Source organism: Plectropomus leopardus, chromosome 3 (genome assembly GCF_026936395.1).
Source record: "Plectropomus leopardus strain MGB_pleo_1.0 chromosome 3, ASM2693639v1, whole genome shotgun sequence".
Taxonomy (NCBI): Eukaryota; Metazoa; Chordata; class Actinopteri; order Perciformes; family Serranidae; genus Plectropomus; species Plectropomus leopardus.
In genome coordinates, this window is record NC_142178.1 from 35,322,554 (window position 1) to 35,342,949 (window position 20,396).

The following is a 20,396-nucleotide window of genomic DNA, read 5'->3' on the forward strand; positions in this document are numbered from 1 at the left end:
CACTACAACAAGTGTAGTTGTACTGTCATGTGCTTCACTGTGCGTTACTCTGGATAAACAACAGCACCTTTTGTGTCTTTTATTCCCAAAGGGACTGAAACAGGTTTCACGCTTTCTGTTGGAGCTATTTGTTGGTAGTTTAGTTGTTTTTTTTGTTGGTTGCAGTTATAAAGACAAGTAGGCAGGTAGGACCAGCACAGCACCTGGATAGGCAATTTTTAAAAAAATTTACTAAAACAAGAGGGCCAACAGGAGCCATGATTCCTTCGTTCCTTTGTTAGCACATTTGTTTTTGGATAAGTAAATCAAAAAGAACCGCACTAACTTTGAATGGATGTTGAACATCACGTGCCCATGTTACAGTCCCTCTTAGATTTGCTTTTTCGTGGCTTTACAGACTGCTCACATACACATGGAAGATTAATACCTTAAGGACACAGAGCAGTGCGATGAAAAGAGTGTTTAAAATAAAAACAAAACAAGTCAAAAAAACACATTTCCTCTTCAGCTCTTCAGTGGAAGAATAAAGGCTTTGAAAGTGAATTTCAAAAGCCTTTTAAATGTCCTGTAATCCATTCAAGGACAAAAAAAGGGCTCACCAAATTTAGAGTATAAACGGGCAGATGTAAATTATATTTTAGTTGAGATCAATGGGAGGCCAGAAACAAAGAGGGTATAGCTGCAGAAGGATCATACATTTCGACAGTGTTTTAGTGGGAAAATTGGTCAAGGATAAGTAGGTGAAAGAAGAGGAAGAAGAAGGGAATAAAGAAAAAGGAGGTACTTTGTGCAGGGATGTCCTCTGCTGTAATAAGGTGGGGGTTGGCATGCTCTCGAGGGAGAAAAGTGCTGAGCCAGGCTGCGCCGAGACGCCATTTAAAGTGGAAGGGAGGATTTGAGGGAATTATCGTACAAACTGCTCCTTTCTCCACACTCTTAGCTAAAGCCTCTTGGCACACCATGGAGAAAGAAATGCTAATTGTGTGAGAGAGAGGTGTTTGTTTGCTCGGTGCAGATACAGGCTGTTGTTGCTGTGGATTCAAAATATTTATGACCCTTGTTGCTGTTTGTTTTTTGTGTAGGTCCTGCTAAATGGTTAAAAGCATGTTCCAGTTTACAATTAATGCATTTTGTGATCAGTTTTTTGACAGCAGAGTTCTCACGATATTCAGTCAAACATGCTAAGTAAATTTAAGAGTTGCATTTGTTGTCAGTGACCTTGTTAACATCAGCTGCTGGAAATGTAATAAATAATTTATGATAATTCTGCCACTGCCCTTATGCAAAAATCTCTCAGGATATGAGTATCAGAGGCTAATATGCAAAATTTAAATGCAAAAACTAATTTGCATAAACAGCGTGGTGGTTGGATGGACATGAAAGGGAGGCTCACAATAAATACATACATTCACAGGTGATACATGGCTGCCACTTGATGATGTGCCAGTGCAATGTGTGTAAAAAAAATGTTTCTGAAGTGAAGAGATATGCATCTTCAAGAAATGTTTACACTGTTGTTTTGGAAAATAACTTATTTATAGTAAACAAAAAAGATCTGTCTACTGGCTGTGGGAGCCGCAGTAATGGACTGCTGTTAGGTGTAGTCACGTGTGATGTTGCTGTTATTGTGTGTTTACAGCATGGATACTGTTAGGTGATGCTCTGGCCTCTTTACTCTCTTCCGTCTGTCAGTTTACATTTGTATATGACACTAAAAATCATCCCCCCTGACTCTGATGCATGCACAGAACCAGTGGAGGAAGTTAAAAAAGATGCGGTCAAACACTGTAGTTTCAAGACACCAGAGTTGTGCATGAATAGTCTTAGCTTATCAAAGTCAAATTTAGCCAAGTTAAGCCTTAACGCCCTTTTTTGAGGGTGGAGGTTTCAGTGTGCGTGTGTGCTTTCAGACTGACTTCCTGTGTCTGTCTGTTAGGTACAAACAGCCACAGCTTCCCTTTCTGTTGTCATCTGCCGCTCTTTTCGGTAGCAGTAGATCCTCTGCTGTAGTACTGTCACCATCGAATAACACCAGAAGGCTCATTCAAACCGTAGCAAGTTTTAAAGTTTTATTTTATGGAGAGTTTGCACAGTATTCTGTAAAGACTGGATCGCAAAGCAGATTCTAAAGGTTGGTGGACTTTATTACAGTGTTGAGTTGAAATATATTGGGACTATAGCTGACAAGATTGTCACAGAGCTGAATAATGTCAAACAGAGTGGATAGGATTTATGATTCTAACTTTCAAAACCAGGTTACCTTCTACATCTCACTTGTGATGGCCAAATTGTTTAGCAGCCTAAGTTGAATAAAGGCATCAGAAATGAGCCAGAAAATCCAAGATGTCAAAATTGTTTCATTCTTCCTCATGATGAGTCTGTGTTCATTCAGTGTCATAATATGCACCTACGACATTAGGATGTGGTGCAAACTACTGCATGAAGCTTTGATTGTTTGCTTGTTTCCCAACTGGAGCTCAGACATAAGGAGAAACCAGGGTTCCTGCTGTCTAAGAAGTCCTATACGTCTATTTAAAAATAAGGCCTTAATAAGTATTAAAATGTCTTAAATCTTGATCTAAAAAGTGTTCAGGACATGAAAAGTAGGTTTTCTTTTATTTATTTTATTTTTTATGTTTAAATCTAAAATTTTAACTTTAGGCAGATCGGCAAGTGCAACCAAAAGAAAAACATGTTTTATATTATTATAAACATTTGGGCAATTTTTTTTTATAACGCCACATTTTTTGTGTTTGTTTTGTTTTGTTTTTTTTTTGTCAGTTATTCTAAAGTTGGTCGTAAATTTAATTCCGAGTCACATTTAAAAAGAAAAAAGTTAAAATGTATTTTTTTAAAATCAGCTGTACAAGCTGTATGAACCCTGGGAGAAACCTGCAGAGCAGCATCTCTACAGCCAGTCAGATGAACTTATCAGTGACATCCAGCAGGAAAGATGGTTGATTTGAAGTCAGATGAATCAATACTTGGACCCTTTTCTTACATCATTCCTGAAATTGTACTATACTCAAAAATGTGTTTTTTCTATAATAAGAATATGTGCAGGTAGCCTTTATCAGGATGATGTGTGCTGCATTTTGCGAGGAATTAATGTATATATGTTGGCAGTGATATATGAGAGGCTAACTATAATTGTAGGTACAGTAGTGTAACATTAGCAAGCTTTATAAGAAATCTTTCTGTGCAATAATACAGAAAACAAACTAAAATATTTTGTTGTTTTTGAAAAATGCTGATGTATTCAGCAGATGGATCTTTAAATCTTCTGTTTTATTTTAATGAATCTGAGGGGAAACATGAGAGTTTGCTTGCTACAGGAGTTGGTGCGGCAGGCGGTAAAGCTTGTGAGCTGTGGTTTATGCTAATCATCTGCACTGTAAGAACACACTGACCAATCAGATTGCTCCTCTTAAGATGTCTGTTACATAATGACTGTGATGGCAGCGTTTCTGGAAGTTAACCAGATGGATACTTTCTAGCAAACATTACCACAATGTAGTGCAGCTATAGTTTTCTCTCCTAATCTACATCAACAGCTTCACTGTAATTCTTTCTCAAGTTTTTTTCTCTTTAAGTATGGTGGGTCTGTTAAGGTATGCTGCATTTGTGTGTGTTTTGTCGCTCTGCAGTATTGCTTTTAATTATTTTTACTCTTAATGTGTCTGTGCCGTAGCCCACTAACAGTGTCTGTCTTTGTTCTTGAAGCTTGTGTGTTCAAATGCATTTGTGTGTGTGTGTGTGTTGTGGTGTTTTATCTATGCTCTGTTAGTCTCAGCAAGTGTTTGGGCAGCAGGATAACTCCTGTAGATTAGTTGGATTACAGACTGCTGAGATTAAGCATGAGAGCATCTGTCAGAGACTCCATTACTTTACTACTTCTACTGCTACTGTATCTTTTACTGTACTGGTAAGCACTTTAAACTACTATCAGCCTATACCACTTCTACTTAAAGTAATATATGAGAACTATAACTGCTGCTGTGACTACTTTTAACTGAACTACCACAATTTTAGGTTGCATAGTAACCGCTACTGCTGTTACTGCAGCTGATGCTGATTCTGATATCGTTTTCTTGTTGTTGTCATTACTTCAGCACTTCTGCTATTTGTGCTGCTTTTGTGAATAATACTTTTAGTAGCAGTACTATTAGCACTAGTTTACTTTTTTGTCCACCAGCCAAAGGGTTGAGATAACCATTGGTTTGTTTTGTTTGTTTGTTGTTTTCAACTGGTGAGTGAAGCAAATTAACCATATTTTACATATTTGCACATTTTACCAGCATTTGGGAAGTTAATGGTGCTAATTTTGAGCTACCGAATCTACCACTAGCACCAAATGTACTATCATTATTAACTGTTGCTTTATCTACTGGTGCCACTGCTACTGCTAAAATATAACCACCCACTGCTGCTGATGCTCCACCCCTACGTACCACTCCTTCCGCTAACAAGCGTCCTACTAGTAGATGTAGTACTGCTGCTCTTTGTACTATGTAGGAGGTGTTTAATGGCAGGATCAATGGGTTCTCATGTATATGAAATCTGATGTCATGCTTGCTATCTCCTAATCATTTATGGAAAATCAGTTTACGGCATAGTTTAAGTGCATGTGTCATAGACTGTATATAACGATGGATGACCTGACAGCTCCAAGACATCTCGATCACATGATTCAAAATTATTTTCAAAGTACATGTCAAATAGATTTTTCCTTTTATTTTTCATTTAATGTAGTTTTTATCACCCTGTTGTATATTTTCAGGTGTTTGTTTTTCTTACAAGTTTGGTTTTAATTTGTTATTTGACGCTAGAAAAATGGGGATTTTTATGTCACGACTGACAGCTGTGTGTACCAATCAGTGCACGTGCAATCAATGGTGCTACTTGCAATTGGTCAATTGGGTCTATAGAAGATAAGTTGAAACTGCTGCTGCGCAAACTCTGGCTCCGAATGACAACTTGGACACGTATGTGGGATATTTTGGCTTTATTTTTGAACAGTGGGAGTACGAGAAGACATGTCATCAATCTTTCTGTACAGTCTAAGGTTTTTGTGCCTTCCTAGGATATAATGATGTTTTGGGAATCCAACAAATGAAGCTTCCAGAAGTGCAAAGGAAATATTTTAAAACAACTAATGTCATGAGCCTAAATCTGAATTTTCTAATTCTCTGCTGATCAAAAAACATTCAGTCAGTTGATTGAAAATAGTCAATATTCAGTTTCACACCAGCTACTGTGTGGAGTTATTTTTTAAGGAAAGATGGATTCTGTGTGATACATTTTTATCAGTAATTGATGGAAAATGACATTTTGCTCAGTATGTGTTAAACATGAATACACAAATCTAAACACAGTGCAGCGGTGTTCCTTGTGGACTTCACCCCGTGAAACTGAAATCATGATGTTTATGATGCAATGTACTGACCACCTGCTGCCAGTATGTACTGATCGGAGAGGCAACGAGGAGCTCTGTGAATTACTGATAAATCACGTCATGTTATTTTTCTCTGTGTCTTTCAGTCATGTCCCGTAGGAGTTCTCGCCTGGTGTCCGGAGGCTACTATAATTCAGATGAAGAATCTGACTCCAGCAGTGTGACAAACATTTCCTACCGTGAAAACCCTGTCAAGTATGTAACTCTGTGTATCTGTGTCTCTCTCTGTGTGTGTGTGTGTGTGTGTGTGTGTGTCTGTGTGTGTCTGTGCTAATGCACTTTCAGTTTTGATTTTAGTCATCAGCTCTGATTTACAAACTTTAAAATGATAAATAATCTTTATCCTTAGCCCTCCTGTGCGTGTGGTGTCTTGTTTATTATTGTCAGGGTTTTCAAGAAGAAGGCTGGGACCCGCAAAGCCGCCTCCCGAACCCCCAGCAGAGCCAACAGCAATGCCAGTTCTGCTAGCATCGAGCCGCCCATCACTGCAGGACAGTATAATGGTAAAAACAATGCAACATTATATTGGTGCAAGATAAATAACGACATAATATCCTGTCAGTACAAAAGTTATAATAATAGCATGAATGAAACCAGGCTGGTAACTTTTCAGAGCAGCACTGAAACAATTAGTTGGTTAATTGCTCAGTTGATTTATCCACATTTATCACTTGTTTCAGCATCTCAAGTGGAGGATTTGATGCTTTTTAGTTTTGTAAAAGTGTGAATAGAATAATTGTGAGTTTTGATCCATTAGTCGGACAAAAGTTATGAAAGATGTCACAATGAGCTGAGCAAAATTGTGACATGTATATAGCTCATCTCAATAGCAATTGATCTGCATTTTTTTAAACATTTTCTGGCATTTTACAGAAACCCTTTGAAACCTGAGCAAATTGGCTTGATTTCTTTTGAAAACATGGGAAGGAGGCAATGAGCAACAACCCCAAAATTAGCAATAAATTAGTAACAAGTACAAGAAAAATACCTGAAAGCAAGAAGAAAATGAGAGAGAAAGTGAAAAAAGGAAGAAGTGTTTATTTCTGTAAAATAATTTTAAATATGTAATTTTATTATAAATATTTTTTCCCCCAGGTTTTTTCTTTTTTCCCTACACATTTTTCCATAGCTTTTTATTTTTTAAAAATCGTAAATTTACTGATTTCTTGGAATTGTGGGATGATTCTTATGAAGTTGCTCAGTGCCTTTTTTGCTCAGTGCCCCATGTTTTTGCTCAAGTTTTTGTTCAAGTTTCAAAAGTTTAAATACCTGTAAAAGGTGTCTAAAAGCAGGATAAGAAAAATGATATTGCTTCAGGTTTCAGGTGGTTAAGTTAAGCTCTTTTCTTTTAATAACTTTTAGAGACCTGAAGAGGTGAAATTGTCAAGTATTTTACAAGAAAAAAACAAAGGTTAGAGTGAAGTCTGAAAGAAAGTATTTGATCAAATGTAATGATTCATTTACAAATAGTGTTTGTCGTCAATAAAAATAGAAAAATAGTCTTGCAACTTTTGGCATAAGAAAATAGATAATATAATAATTAATGAATAATAAATTATTTAATTATTCACAGCTGACTGTTTCTATTTTTGTCTCATCTTCCGTCCTCCTCTCAGACCTGAATCCTTCTCCCCTGAGCAGCCAGACCCAGCCCACCATGAGGACCGTGCCCTACGTCTCCACCACTGCCACCCCTCGGCCACCGCTGACCCCGTCATCATCCCGGGGTCACACGCCAATACGCTGCCCCTCAGTACCTCCAGAGAAGAGCTCCTACAGTGGACTCTGCAGCTCCAGTAGGCCAGGATTACACTTCAGACCAGACCACAAGGAGCTGAGTCAGAGCGGCGTGGACAGCTCAGGGTACTCGTCCTCTGAGGGCCCACACAGAAAACCCACAGGGACCACCACCAGTGGTACCAGTAAAATCTGCAGTGACAGTGGTGCTCCCAGTACCGGATACAGGAGCAGAATCAGCAGTGCCTTCTGTAGTTTAATGGGTGAGAAATGAAATGCATGTGTTTGTGTTTGCATGTGTGTGTCTTTGCATGTCTTTGTAATAACCTCATATTTCTTCTATTTTGTCTAGACTCAGTTACATTGATGGCAGCTGGAGCACAGTCAAAAATAATGCATGCGGCAGCTTTAGGTATGGTTTTGGTGTACGTGTTTAAGTTTGTATTTATGTATTTTTGCACTTGTATGAGCATGTGTACAAACCTGTGCGTGTTTTTCCAGCATTAAGTGGATTTGTAGAGCATGTGTGCACATTTCCACATACATGCTGCTGTGTGTTTTCGCAATCATCACGTGATTTGGCTCCAGTTTATCGAAATCCCAGCAAATCAGTTTCTCTTTGTGTCCCTGCAGCTAATTCTTCAGTCAGCGATCGCATGAAGAAGGCTTGTTGTCTGTTTCTCCTCCTCCTCATTGTACTTCTATGTAAGTAACATAAATCTTTGATATATTCAAGTTTGCATCAGCTAAATGTTTTTAGAAAAGAAAGAAAACCAAAGCTAAACTTGGCGACACCTTATCAGTCTTTGGGATGTCTGGAGTTTGTATATTTGCCATGCCTTAAATTTTACATTTTAGCTTTCCATGTTCCTCATGAGGAAGAGACAGTTCAAAGGGAAAATAACTTTGATTTTTTTGTGATCACATTAGAAAATATGACACACAAGATTGCTAAAACAGGGTTCCTGCAGGTACTTAAAAAGTCTTCAAAGGCACTGAATGCATCCAAAAGTTAGGCCTTAATTGGTATTAAAATATCTTAATTCATTTATCAAGTGTTAAAAATACTAAGACATGAGAAGTAGGATTTTATAATTAATCTTTCTCCTTTATACATATACCTGTACTTTTTTCCTGAGATTGTATTATAAAATCTCAAAAATCTTTTCCGTCAACACCTCTTTTATATATATATATATATATATATATATATATATATATATATATATATATATATATATATATATATATATATATATATATATATATATATATATATATATATAATTTACCGAATGCCTCTGGTCTATATAATTAACCAAAATCTTGTGGCATAGCTGAAACTGGTACAAAGCAATGCATGTGAGGTTTGTGTTTTATGCAAAAAAGTTTTTCAACGTCTGCATGATGGAATTCAAGGTTGCAGAGTGACAAACAAAAATTGCCAATAAAACCTGCCACCTAACATCAGGTATTACCTTGTTCTCTTCTACCCCATCTCCGCTATGCAACATTTGGGCAAAATTTTCCCTGAACCTACTTAACCAAAGTAGATTTGACTATTGTTCTGTAGTTTTGTTTATATTTCTGTATATTTAAAAAAAAAAACAACAACAACCTACAAGACATGATTTCCTCAAGACATCTCAGATTTGTGGTACTCTGGGTTTTCCCCCAAATAATTGGTTAGCAGAGGTGGCTGCAGGGCCTGCCCCAAACTGTGTGTGTTTGACTTGCACAGCAGCACTGCTTGGTCTCCTCTGCTTGTTCCCACCTTGATGCCTCTGAATGAGTCACAGTAAATGTCAGTGAGTTTCACATGTCAGGGACGGTGTCCTGGAGGGTTCATGCTGTAAGATGTTGTGCAGACTGAGTCTCTGTTTGTTGTTCTTAAGGAACCACTCCTCCTGTTTTCTCCAGGTTTTTGGTTCCTTCTTCCCTGGTTTACCTCAGTCTTCTCCCGCATGGCTGTCACAAAGACCCAGTCAAAGACAAAACCCACGAGTCAACCCGTTTCCCCAGCCTCTCCTCCTCCTCCTCCTCCTCAACCCAGCATCATACAGCCTTCACCTGTGGTGGTAGGGCAGATCATCTTCATCTCACTGGTTGTGTGTGTGCATGTGTGAAGGTTAATTTGAAATTGATTGGCATGGATGAGTGTGTGGGTGAATAGGTGGAAAGAGCACTTTAAATTATTGTGAATGTTTCCTCTCCAAGTAACTTAAATTTAGCTACTAAGAAAAATTCAGATCCAGAGTTTTTCGCTGTTGTGTAATGCGTCCATTTCATTGTTTACAGTTTGTAGGCCTGTGCATGTATGTATTTATGCATGTAGTGTGTATTTCTTGGAATTTAACAGATGTACATTAAGACAGAAAAACTGTAACATTGTACAACAACACACTTTAGAATGAACAGACCATAGAGAAGGGGTAACTAAAAGATTTCAGTGAGAAGAGAAGGAGGTGTACACCTCGTTCTTTTACAAGTGTCAGGGTGAAGTTTCAAGTGTCAGACCTGTTGGCCACTCCCTTAACTGGGGTCAGCTGTGGTCTGGGGACCCTCTGTCATCTTTAAAATGATTTTTAAAACTCACAAGCACACAAGTAATTGATCAATGGAGCTCTGTATGATATTTAGAGCATTAATATGGTAGTAAATAATCGGCAGAGAATGAAGTCACTTTACGTCTGTGTTGTACTTTGAGCTTCTATGTTGTGTGTCATGGTAGCCAGTCTGGCCGTGCATTTATTGTGGTGCATGTGACTCCCGTGTGTGTATCCCACTAGCTAGTGTATTGCCACCTCGCTGCACTGTGCTCATCTGGCAGTTATCACTAATATCGTGACGCCATTGTTGTGGAAGAGTAGCAGTCCACGGCTAGTTTCTACTCTGAACACACTCTGAATATTGTATAGTGCTCCTTTAATATAAGTACAAAGTGGCTTCCTTATGACAAACGTCTATTTATTTATGGGTTATTGCCTGAAAACTTACAGGTCTTTTTGGTTATGTCGATGCAATAAACTTTTTTCCCCCTCTAGGATCCAGCTGTTGTGTCTGCTCTTGTAGAAGCGAAGATGCAACATCTTTTGGTAAAAACTCAAATCATCTACAAATTATTTAAAATGACAAACACCTGTTAATGTGGGTGGTTTAAGCATGTTAATGTGGGTTCATTTTTATCATCTCAACAGTATTTAAAGGCCATTTTTCCCTTCTAGGATTCAGCCGTCACGTCTGCTGCTGTAGAGGCAAAGTTGCAGCGTCTTTTGGTAAGACACCAATCGTCTGCAAATACTGGAAAAAAATGACAAAATCCTTAACTGTGATGTATTAGCTTTATTTTGTTTTGGTTTTTTCATGTGTAACCTGTATCTGTTTGTTGCAGGAGGAGCAGCAGCTGAAGCAGGAACACATTTTCTCTCAGGTAAAGGGAATCTCATTTTCTCTCTCTTTTAGTTTGTTTGTGTCTTCTCTCATTTCTTTCCTCTTCGAGTTAAAAACGGTGGTGAAAGTTCTGTGTGGTGAGGCCAGGACTGAAGGCAGACTGAGAGTAACATGAGTCAGATGTGCTATACTATCATCTAGTGGTGGTGAGGAGGAACTGCAGAGAATATAGGAAGATTTTCTGCATAATTTTGTAGCTGTCTTATTTTATATTGTGTAATTTACAAATACTGTAGAAGTGCAGACTTCTGCTAAGCCTAAACAACTCTCCAACTTGCTGTTGCACTTAGAATTTATTAAGTTATAAAGCTAAATCTTGGAGCAAGCTATATCTGTATGTCCCCATGTAATTCAATAAGAAGCCATTCATATGTTTTAGAGTTCTCGCTGAGAAATCCAAAAAAAAAAAAAAAAACAGCTAATCAGCCTCCACGAAGGGGTAACTTTGTTTTCATTTAAGATTGAACATCTACTCTGTTCAGTAACCTGGCTTCACAGTGTGACAGAGAGAGTGTGTTAGTGTGGCATGTGGGCTACAAAGAGTTCACTATCCATTAGTTATGTCATTTTCAATTATACTTATGCCGACTCTGGATACTCAGCAGTAACCTTTCACACCACATAACCTCTAGACTGATTTGAATGATACTGTCACTGCCTAACACATATCTTCTTAAGTCACTGTAAGTCCAGTTATGACTGATTCTGTCATATCTTTGTCTCTCAGATGAAGGAGAGACTCCAGCTGGACATGCAGGATATAAAAGCCAAGCTTGAGCTTGTGGACGCAGACACTCGGCTGCGTCTGGAGCAGGAGCTTGCTGGTTTGGGCAGGCAGATGGTGGATTACCAGACAGTCAGTCGCTCTTCTGCTACCAGTCTCGGTCTCAGGATCCAAGCCTTAGAGGCTCAGAATGCAAAGGTAACAGAGATGTAGAAAACTGATGGACTTAAAAGTAAAATGTGTAAGAATTAGGGGCATTTAGTAGCATCTAACATTGAAGATTGCATTCAACCAGCTGAAACTTCTCAAGGTTTGAAGGTTTTTAACAAAAGCTGAATTATCAGCAGAGGTCTTTTCCACTCCAAAACAAATAGACCAAGTGATTTAACCCCGTGAAACCTAGATAGGCATCCGTTTCTTGTGCTGCATTCAGAAGCCTTTCACAAATTGTTAAAACCTTTGAAACTTGGGAATATTGGTGTGATTTCTTTGAAAAAAAAAAACAGTCAGAAAAGGGCAGTGACCAACTTGGCAAGAAGTATCCCACAAAGTTTTAAAAATTAGTAAATGGTGACGAGAGAATGACCTTATAATTAGTTGGAATTAAAGGGTGGTTTGGGGTGAATTTGTTTGTTTGATTTTGTTTTTAACTTTAATTTTCTTAAACCTTTTAATTTATTTTCTTTTACTCATTTCTTGCTCATTTGTGGGCCAAGTCTTGTTAAGATGCTGATTGCCTTCTCATCATGTTTTTGGAAGAGTTTGACGAGGTTGCAAAAGATTAAACCAATAAAAGCACTGAATAAAGCAGTTTCACATTACAATTTAGTGTTTCTCAGACACTGTGTGGCATGTTGCAGACGGTCCATTAGCCCATCACCTGCGTATGTGTGCTACCATTTTTTCTTTGATAACTTAAAATGTTGTGGAGGCCTCGAACTATAGTGGCCAATACGAAAATGCTAAAAAACACAAACGGCCCTATCTAGAGCCAGTGTTTGGTTTGTCCACTCTGGGCTACTGTAGAAACATGGAGATCCATGTAGACAAGGACCTGCTCCCTATGTAGATATAAACGGCTTATTCCAAGGTGACCAAAACACAAAATAGAGTTATTATATTGTATTCCATTTCTCACAATATATCTCCCAAAATCCAACACACTGGACCTCTAAGATTTTGTGAGGAAAGACAGAGCCATGCATTAATCCTGTCATGTTATCTTCTAGTCTGGCCTGTTTCCTGTATATTGTGTGGCTGTTGTCTGACTGTCTGTTTCCTCGTAGCTGTCGCAGGAGTGGTCGTCCATCCAGCTGATGCCTCCTCCTGCCCCCTGTCCCGAAACCAGCACCGCCCCCGCCCAAAATCAACTCACCCCAGAGCTCCAACAGGCCATGGAGAAGTGGCTCAGTGACCGCATCAAGGTGGGTGGAGGGACAGATACTGTAGGCCAGTTTCAGCACTTCAACTGTTAATGACTCCAAACCATATAAACATAATCACAGAACAAGGAAATCTGTTATTGGTGTGGTGTAGTATTTTTTTTTTACTTGACTTCTGAACAATACTGTTTACATGATGTGATTTCTGTGTTAATGTGTCTGAATCTTGCCATGTATTGATAGACTTACGTATGTACTGTATGTCAATGTGAATCAGGAGCAGGATGCTATCAGGTTAGGTGACAGAGGAAGCTGCTCAGACTGCGGACGTCCCATGGCTGACAAAATGGCCGACTTTGCACTGGAGACTCAAGGTTGGAAACATCTCTCTGTCACTTTCACTTTGATTTATTCACAGATATCTCCGTTATGTTTGCATTTAAAACAGTCAAATGAAAAAGCAGCAATACTGGTATTGCTTTAAACTCTTATTTTACATTGTGTGTGTTTGTGTGCAGGAGCCAGTGTGATCAGCACCAGGTGTTCAGAAACATATCGCATTCGTTCAGCATGTGTGACCCTGTTTGGATTCCCTCTGTGGTATCCATCTGAGAGCCCACGCACTGTTATCCAGGTATATTCATGTTGTCTCTGTTTTATTTCTTACTTCTGTCATCTTAAATCTGTTTATAAACAAAATCATCATCCCGTCCCTCCTTCTGGCTTTTCTCCTCTGCTTCCTTTTTCTTCTTTCTCAGTGTTTCTTTATTATAATACAGTTTGGACTGTTTGGCCTGGCACTAAAATCTCTGTCTCCTGCTCCTTTCCCAGGGTTACCCGGTGCTGCTCCCCGGGAAGTGTTGGGCGTTTCACGGTGTCCAGGGGACTCTTGTGATCTCTCTGTCACACCCCATCACTTTAACTCATGTGACGCTGGATCACCTGCCGCGCTACAACTCCCCCACCGGCCGCATCGACTCTGCCCCCAAAGACTTTGAAGTCTATGTGAGTGCTCCCAGTTTACAGATACAGCATGGCAGATATGTCTCTCTGCTCTTCTGACAAAACAATATTACCAAAACACAAACCTTCCTAAACTACCTGAACAATCCACACATACAAGAAGAGCTGAAATGTTATTTTATCAGTTGATTAAATGATTTTGGATTTGGAAATGATTTTGCCTTTTGTTTCCCAGGGAATGAGAAACGACACAGAAGAAGGAACACTGCTCGGGACATTCACTTACGATGAGAATGGAGAGTCGACGCAGACGTTTAAGCTGCCTGTGAGTTTGAACCATTGTTTCATTTTTCAGTACTTTTTATTTTGTTATAGATTTTTATTTTTAAATCAGTTAGGGCCTGTGTCCACCGAGAATTGTTTTTATAAGCGCACGCGTGGAGAAAAAGTGCCGCACCCGATTTTTTAGGAGCACTTCTTGTGCGGCCGGGGCCAGAGAAGCCTGTTTGTGGCAGCAGATCAGCTGTCGGACAATGGATGTTGCTTGTGTTGTCCTGTGCTTTTATCACAGTAACGTTGTAAGCTTGTTGTTAACTGTGTTGTCAACCTTCTGCTAATGTAGCATCACATAAGCTTAATAGCTAATGCAAATGTCATTTTTGTAGAAACAATATTGAGCAGCGTGTCATTAAGAAAAGTGCTGGGAATGCTCTTTTATGAGGCGGTGGATGAAGCCCTCCCCAGTGCCCTGCCATCACTTTTCTGCTGAAAAAAAAAACGTTAGGTGGACACAGGCCTTTAGTTTTCAAAGTGGGTTTGCGAGTTTCAGTTTGCTGGTTATTGTTTAAAAATGGTTCATTTTGGGGCGACGTTTAACTCACCTCCGTATACTCCAGCCTGCAGCCCTTTGCTGCATTTCATCTTCCTCTCTCTTCCACCTTTCCTTTCAATCTGCAGCTGTCCTGTCATTGAAAGCACAGTTTTAGTTTTATTATGTTTGATTAGTTTTAGTTTTTTCATTATGATATTTGTCAGGATTAGATCGAAGACGTTCATATTGGATATTGCAATTCAAACACAACCCCGGCTCTTCCGGTACACATGTCAAAGTAACCTTGGGAAAGATACTGAGGGCAAGTTACTCTTGATATATGTTGACAAATGTTAATGCTGATGTGTTGCATTTTTTTAAAATACAACAATCTGACAACTTCTGTTTTCATGTATCTTTTTTCATCTTTATCTCTCCTGCACCGTTTACTCTGTTACATTTTCTGACTTTTCCTTTTTTTTCTCCTCTTTCTCTTTCCTCCTGTGCCCCCACCCTCCTCATGCAGAACCCCAGTGACGTGGTGTATCGATTTGTGGAGCTACGCGTCCTCACTAACTGGGGTCATGTTGAATACACGTGTCTTTACCGCTTCCGTGTGCACGGAGAGATTGCCTCCACATGAGACACCGCACTCACTGACCGTGATTCAACGGCTCTTTCCAGCATATCATAAAATACATTTTTACTCTATTTAACAAGAAATCTAATAGCTTTTTTTGCATATCACATCATACATCGGTGGACTGTCGAGATGGAGGGCAGACAACTGGAGGCAAAGAATGACAACACTGTGCAAATGCCTATTAATTGCTCTGTTTACAGCTGTTCCAATCAAATTGTGAATAACAAGGGCCACTTCAAGTCCCAAAACAGTTGGATGTGAAGGGGAGAAGTTAAAAAAATAATTTTTGAGAAACAGCTGCAGATGTGGATGAAAAACGTTACCTTCAGTCTGGCAGCAGAGTCAACTAATTAAAAATGTTAAAGGAATGGCTGACCTAGTAGGTAGAAAATTAGTGCTAAAGTTAGCTAACATTATGTAACATCAGTTAACTTTAGCAGCGTTACACCAGCTTCACACTGGACGCTGAAGCGCTCTGATGTTTTAACTGTCATGCCGCCGCCTGTCAGCAGTTCACAACAAATGCTTGTGCATGTTCTAATCACATGGAGAGCTCTGTCTCTGCTTGCGTGTGTCTGTGCTCATCTGTATGCGTGCGTGTGCGTGTGCGTGTGTGTGTTGGCGTCTGCGTGTTCTTGTGTGTCTGTTTGCCTCTCCTGCTGTTTGCTTGGACACAACTGACAAATATATGGAAGCATCGGATGCATGTTTTATAATTTATCATGATCAGATCATTCATATCATATTTAATATACCCTTTAAATCGGTCATAACAGATTATTAGATGTTTAGCGAGTATCTTGACCTACTTATTAGCTGCTCAGCTGGGTGTGGGAGGGGTCCTGTTTGTGACGTACTTCAATGAGATGCCCAGGCAGAATTCACATTTGGTTGATGTTCACGTTTAATCAGTGATGCACATTTACAAAAAAACATACTTTTTCATTTTGATCAAACCTGCCGTGATGAAGTGATGGCTGTCTTTATGATGAGTGAGGAAGAGGGTGAGCGAGCAGAAAAAACATGCATGATTACGCCGCCTGTAACACCTGTGCCCCTTATGTGCCTTACCAGCCACACTAACCTGCACCCCCACCCGTGGTGAAGCATATTTACACAGAAAATATAAACAGACAAAAAAACACAGATATAACTAATGGCTCCTACAGTGTGTTTGTCAGAAACTTTTTTCTGAAACTATCAATGCAGATAGTGAGCCTATCACAGAGCTTGAGACTGCAGCACATTTTGTGTGAACAGTCACGTTGCTAAATGCAGGCGCCAAAAGCAAGCAGCCAGTGCTACAATGTTGGTTATGTTATGTTCGGTCCTCTTTTGGGAAAAATCACATTTCTTTGCTTTGCATGGATCACATCCAACAAGAGTTTCAATTTGCTTTTATGCACTCACTTTCACGTGTCTCCGGTTCACGCAGTGTAAGGATTTATCACTTCCTGCCCTCCATCTGACTTTTGCGCACCATAACAGTCAAGTGATTGCAAAGAAGCTATTTGGTGGTCTGAGGTGCGTTCAGGGCCAAATGCTACTGAAAGATGTTTAGTGTCGAGTTGTTTTTCTTCTTTGTGTCAGCTGGTTTTGATATGTTTTGGATTGTTTAATGTTAAAGTGACAGAATTCATAGGAAGATTTTATTAATGTGCACAATTACTGGAGCACGCTTGGCTTTGAATAAATGTAAATATTGAAATGTAAATTATGTTAAAAAACCAAAAATCTACCTAGTTAAACCATTTTGGAGCATAAAGTTCTGGAAACTTTGTGCTTCCAGTCATGTGAGAGTGCCACAGAAAACATTTTTAACTTTTATTGCTGTTTATCAGGTTTTTCTTACTTTACATCAGTAGAGTGCACAATCCTACCTTTGAGATAAAATTCCATTTCTTTTTAACAGTTTAATGTTAAAGGCCTTGCTTTATGTTACTGAACAGTGTTTTTTTAAAAATAACTTTACTGACCTTGGTATCAAGCTTTCACCTCAAAACTTCCTCCCACAACACATAAGTGACATAAACTGAAAAGTTGAAGAGGCTTGTTTTTAACATGCTCTGCCCGTTTTGGACAATTCATTAATTTTAATATGTAATATCTTTACATCATAAAGATCTAGTCAGTGAACTTCTAAATCATACGTTTATGTCATGTTATCTTGAATAGTGGAACACCATTTTTGGCAGGAAACTCCTCTGATATTTGGTTGTTGTTGATGTTTTGACTGACAGGATGTTGCATCCTTTGAACAATATGTCGAATTTATACAGCAGGCAGCAGTGAATGTTTTTTAATCAGTGTTGTCTGATTTAATATTTCTATGAAAGATACATATGCAGCTTAGTGGTACTTGAATACTTGAAAACCTCTTTTTCTAATCTTTTGAAAGATGTCAGGTTGACTTCATGGAATTCTTTGTGCAAATATTAATAACACAGATTTTTGTATATATAAAAAAGAAAGGTGTTATTTCTTTGTAAAATGAGAGTATTCAAATATGAATTCCAAGAACATGAATTGATAAATGAATATGTGTTTGGACTTAAAACAACAGACAAACTGTGTATATCAGGGTCAATCCATCGTTCCCCGTTTACTTTTGTGTGTTTGTTACACAGAACATTTACACACGAGGTGGTCGAGGAAATATTTTTTTCTTTTTATGAAGTGCTCTCCAGGTGAATCCTGGTTAAAATCCACCATTTCTCACTGATTTCCTTTATTAAATACGTACTAGTCTTAAAGGACATGTATAAAAAGAGAGACAGATGAGAGAATACTTTTTTTTTGTCAGACAATTGAAATTTGGATCATAACATATTCAGCATCAGGAATTATTTATTATTTACTTCTCTATTTTGATATAATTTGTGCACTTTACATGCATTTCTAATGTTAGTGCATCACATTTTTGTATTTAAGCTGGTGATTGTAGTTATAACATTTCACATATTTAATGCTTAATTTTGTGTTAAAATAAATCTAAGACCTCCTCTTGGTGGAAGCACTTTTGTGTAATTCATTTAAATCTTATTTGGCTTTGCAGATGTAATCTGTTTTATTGTGCACTGTACACAGTGTAATGTTTAATGTGTATTTGATTTGGAAAAAAAATATTTTCTTTCTTATATAAACTATAAAGTTAAAATTCATGTTTTAATATTTGAACGCTGTTGAGCAGCCTGTACAGTCTAAATGCTTTTGTCTTTGTGCTCTTTCCTGAACACAGAATACAGGCAACTTAATTCTTCGTTCTCATATTCTTATCAATGTAAAGCAGTGCAAGCAACACAGACGCACAAATGATGCCTACGTGTAACAGTTTATTTGGTTTACCTTCATACACATCTGATAATGTAAGTTACCTTAATAAATTCAGACATTCATCACAACTGTTGTTTCTTGAATTCAACAGTCAGAAACTGCCTGGAGTGTTTTCAGAGTTTTGGACTATCAATGCCCATTTGTAAACTGGGATGTTTGTCAGATTTAATAAATAAAACATTGTCATACATTATCTTTTTGCATTTATTGTCATATAAAGTAATTCTTTAGCCGTCCCTGGGTTCGGTGGCATACTTTCTGTTATAGTTACTTGTTAGCTCATCTATGTTGAGCACCAAAATTACTTGGACCCAATATATTAAAATAAAAAGATACAAACAAAGCAAAAAGCATTTAAAGGCATACAAAAACTACCACCATACTATTTTTCATTTATATGTAGCCTGTTATCAGATGTAACTCTGAAACTTCTCATATATATCTCTATAAAGACACAACAAAATAGCATTGTGCATATTATAAAAATAAATGTATGAAATGTTGGGCCCCATTACAGGAACTTGGAAACTTCCTAAGGGGCTGATCACACCAAGAAGCGTCGCTAGAAAAGCATTGCTAGCAAAACTATTGTTTCCCTATGCTACAGTGCGCCTGTCGGGCGCTCCTCTTTTGCTGCTGCGAGGAGCATTGCTTTGGCAGTTTTATGGTGCGTGTAAAAGTTAAAATATTTTCAACTTTTCCATTCTGGAGTTGCACCGTTTGTCAGTGTCATTATTGGTCTCGCAGCCCCGCTCCACAGGCACTCCAGCCATTTTTTTCAGACGCACTCTCAAGGCGTTTCTGGCACGATGATTTTCTATTTGATCTCCCCTTAAGTCTGAAATCAGATCTTTAATATATTCAATATTTTTGGTACTACAGAAGCATTTTTACCTGCCGCGACAACATCACTATGGCTGGTAATGCTTTCACTTTGTGAGTCTGCGTGCTTGTCGTCATGAAGAAATGTGGTCCAAGTGTCCGAGTTGCTTCATCTTATATTCCTTTTTTCTTTTGTGGCGGAACATTGGCTCTGCCCGATACTGGTTGTTTTTCTGGAGCTTCTGCCATAGCTGTGTTTCTGACACACTAACTGACGAATCTGCGCTCCGGCCGGCTCAACTTCTTCATCCTCTCCTGCGGCACACTTGAAGCTACAGTACTCACTATCGCCTCTCAGGCAATGATATATTATTACAGAAGGGACGGTCCGTCCCTGGCAGTTTAGCGGTCAATATCTCTGCAATACAGTCAGAGACATCCATCAAAAGTTTTACCTCTTCACACTCTGTTGATAGGGTTAGTTCATTTTTTGAATGTTTTAAACTAAAATTATGTCCAGATCTTACATAATGCTTCTTTCATAGGAAGACTTAAGACAAGCAGTAAGGATATTTTTTCTGTACTAAGGCCCCAGCTCAACACTTACAGTTGTTCCTAAATATCGAGAAAGAAGGGCTACTCTAAACTGTTGCCACAGTTTTTGTCTCAGCAGCTGAACCGCAGTAACATGTCATCTTCGGCAGCTGCTTGGTGCGGACAAGATAAGACAGCGGCTGAAGGAAAGTGCCCATGGAGAGAGCTGTATAGGTTATTGCTGTGAGGAATGAGGAAGGCATGAAAAACCTGGGACCAAAGTTTCTAACCAGGTACTCGATGAGCGGGGGGAGATAGTGGATGTTGATCAGCACTAACGCAGTCAGCACTGCGTTAAATGCTCGCTTTTTTACTGGATGCACTTCCTTGCTGCTGGGCCCTGATCGGCGGAGGGACTTGAGAATCAAGATGTTGCAAGTTGATATGATCACAATGGCACCGCCCAGAATCACAAATGTCATATTCCAACTGTAAACCTGAGAGGTCTTCACTAGACTGCAGCTGGCAACAGTCATGGCACT

At 38.8% G+C, this 20,396-nt stretch overlaps 1 protein-coding gene across 4 annotated transcripts in view; it reads left to right on the forward strand.

Annotated features, from left to right (window-relative positions):
* Nucleotides 1–18,691, forward strand: part of sun2 (Sad1 and UNC84 domain containing 2) — a 51,586-nt gene extending 32,895 nt beyond the window's left edge. For 2 of the 4 annotated variants that reach the window (XM_088074516.1, XM_088074507.1), the window contains exons 2-17: nucleotides 5,542–5,650; nucleotides 5,843–5,958; nucleotides 7,072–7,455; nucleotides 7,545–7,604; nucleotides 7,826–7,897; nucleotides 9,113–9,270; nucleotides 10,237–10,287; nucleotides 10,417–10,467; nucleotides 10,584–10,622; nucleotides 11,370–11,564; nucleotides 12,653–12,790; nucleotides 13,026–13,122; nucleotides 13,267–13,382; nucleotides 13,580–13,753; nucleotides 13,947–14,036; nucleotides 15,049–18,691. In XM_088074516.1, coding sequence (XP_087930642.1) covers nucleotides 5,544–5,650; nucleotides 5,843–5,958; nucleotides 7,072–7,455; nucleotides 7,545–7,604; nucleotides 7,826–7,897; nucleotides 9,113–9,270; nucleotides 10,237–10,287; nucleotides 10,417–10,467; nucleotides 10,584–10,622; nucleotides 11,370–11,564; nucleotides 12,653–12,790; nucleotides 13,026–13,122; nucleotides 13,267–13,382; nucleotides 13,580–13,753; nucleotides 13,947–14,036; nucleotides 15,049–15,165 — 1,965 coding nt within the window. In that variant the 5' untranslated portion in view covers nucleotides 5,542–5,543 and the 3' untranslated portion in view covers nucleotides 15,166–18,691. Of the gene's footprint in view, nucleotides 1–1,964; nucleotides 2,132–5,541; nucleotides 5,651–5,842; nucleotides 5,959–7,071; nucleotides 7,456–7,544; nucleotides 7,605–7,825; nucleotides 7,898–9,112; nucleotides 9,271–10,236; nucleotides 10,288–10,416; nucleotides 10,468–10,583; nucleotides 10,623–11,369; nucleotides 11,565–12,652; nucleotides 12,791–13,025; nucleotides 13,123–13,266; nucleotides 13,383–13,579; nucleotides 13,754–13,946; nucleotides 14,037–15,048 lie in introns of those variants that run through there. The other 2 variants (XM_088074511.1, XM_042485423.2) reach the window with 2 other exon arrangements.
* Nucleotides 18,692–20,396: the final 1,705 nt, after the last annotated feature.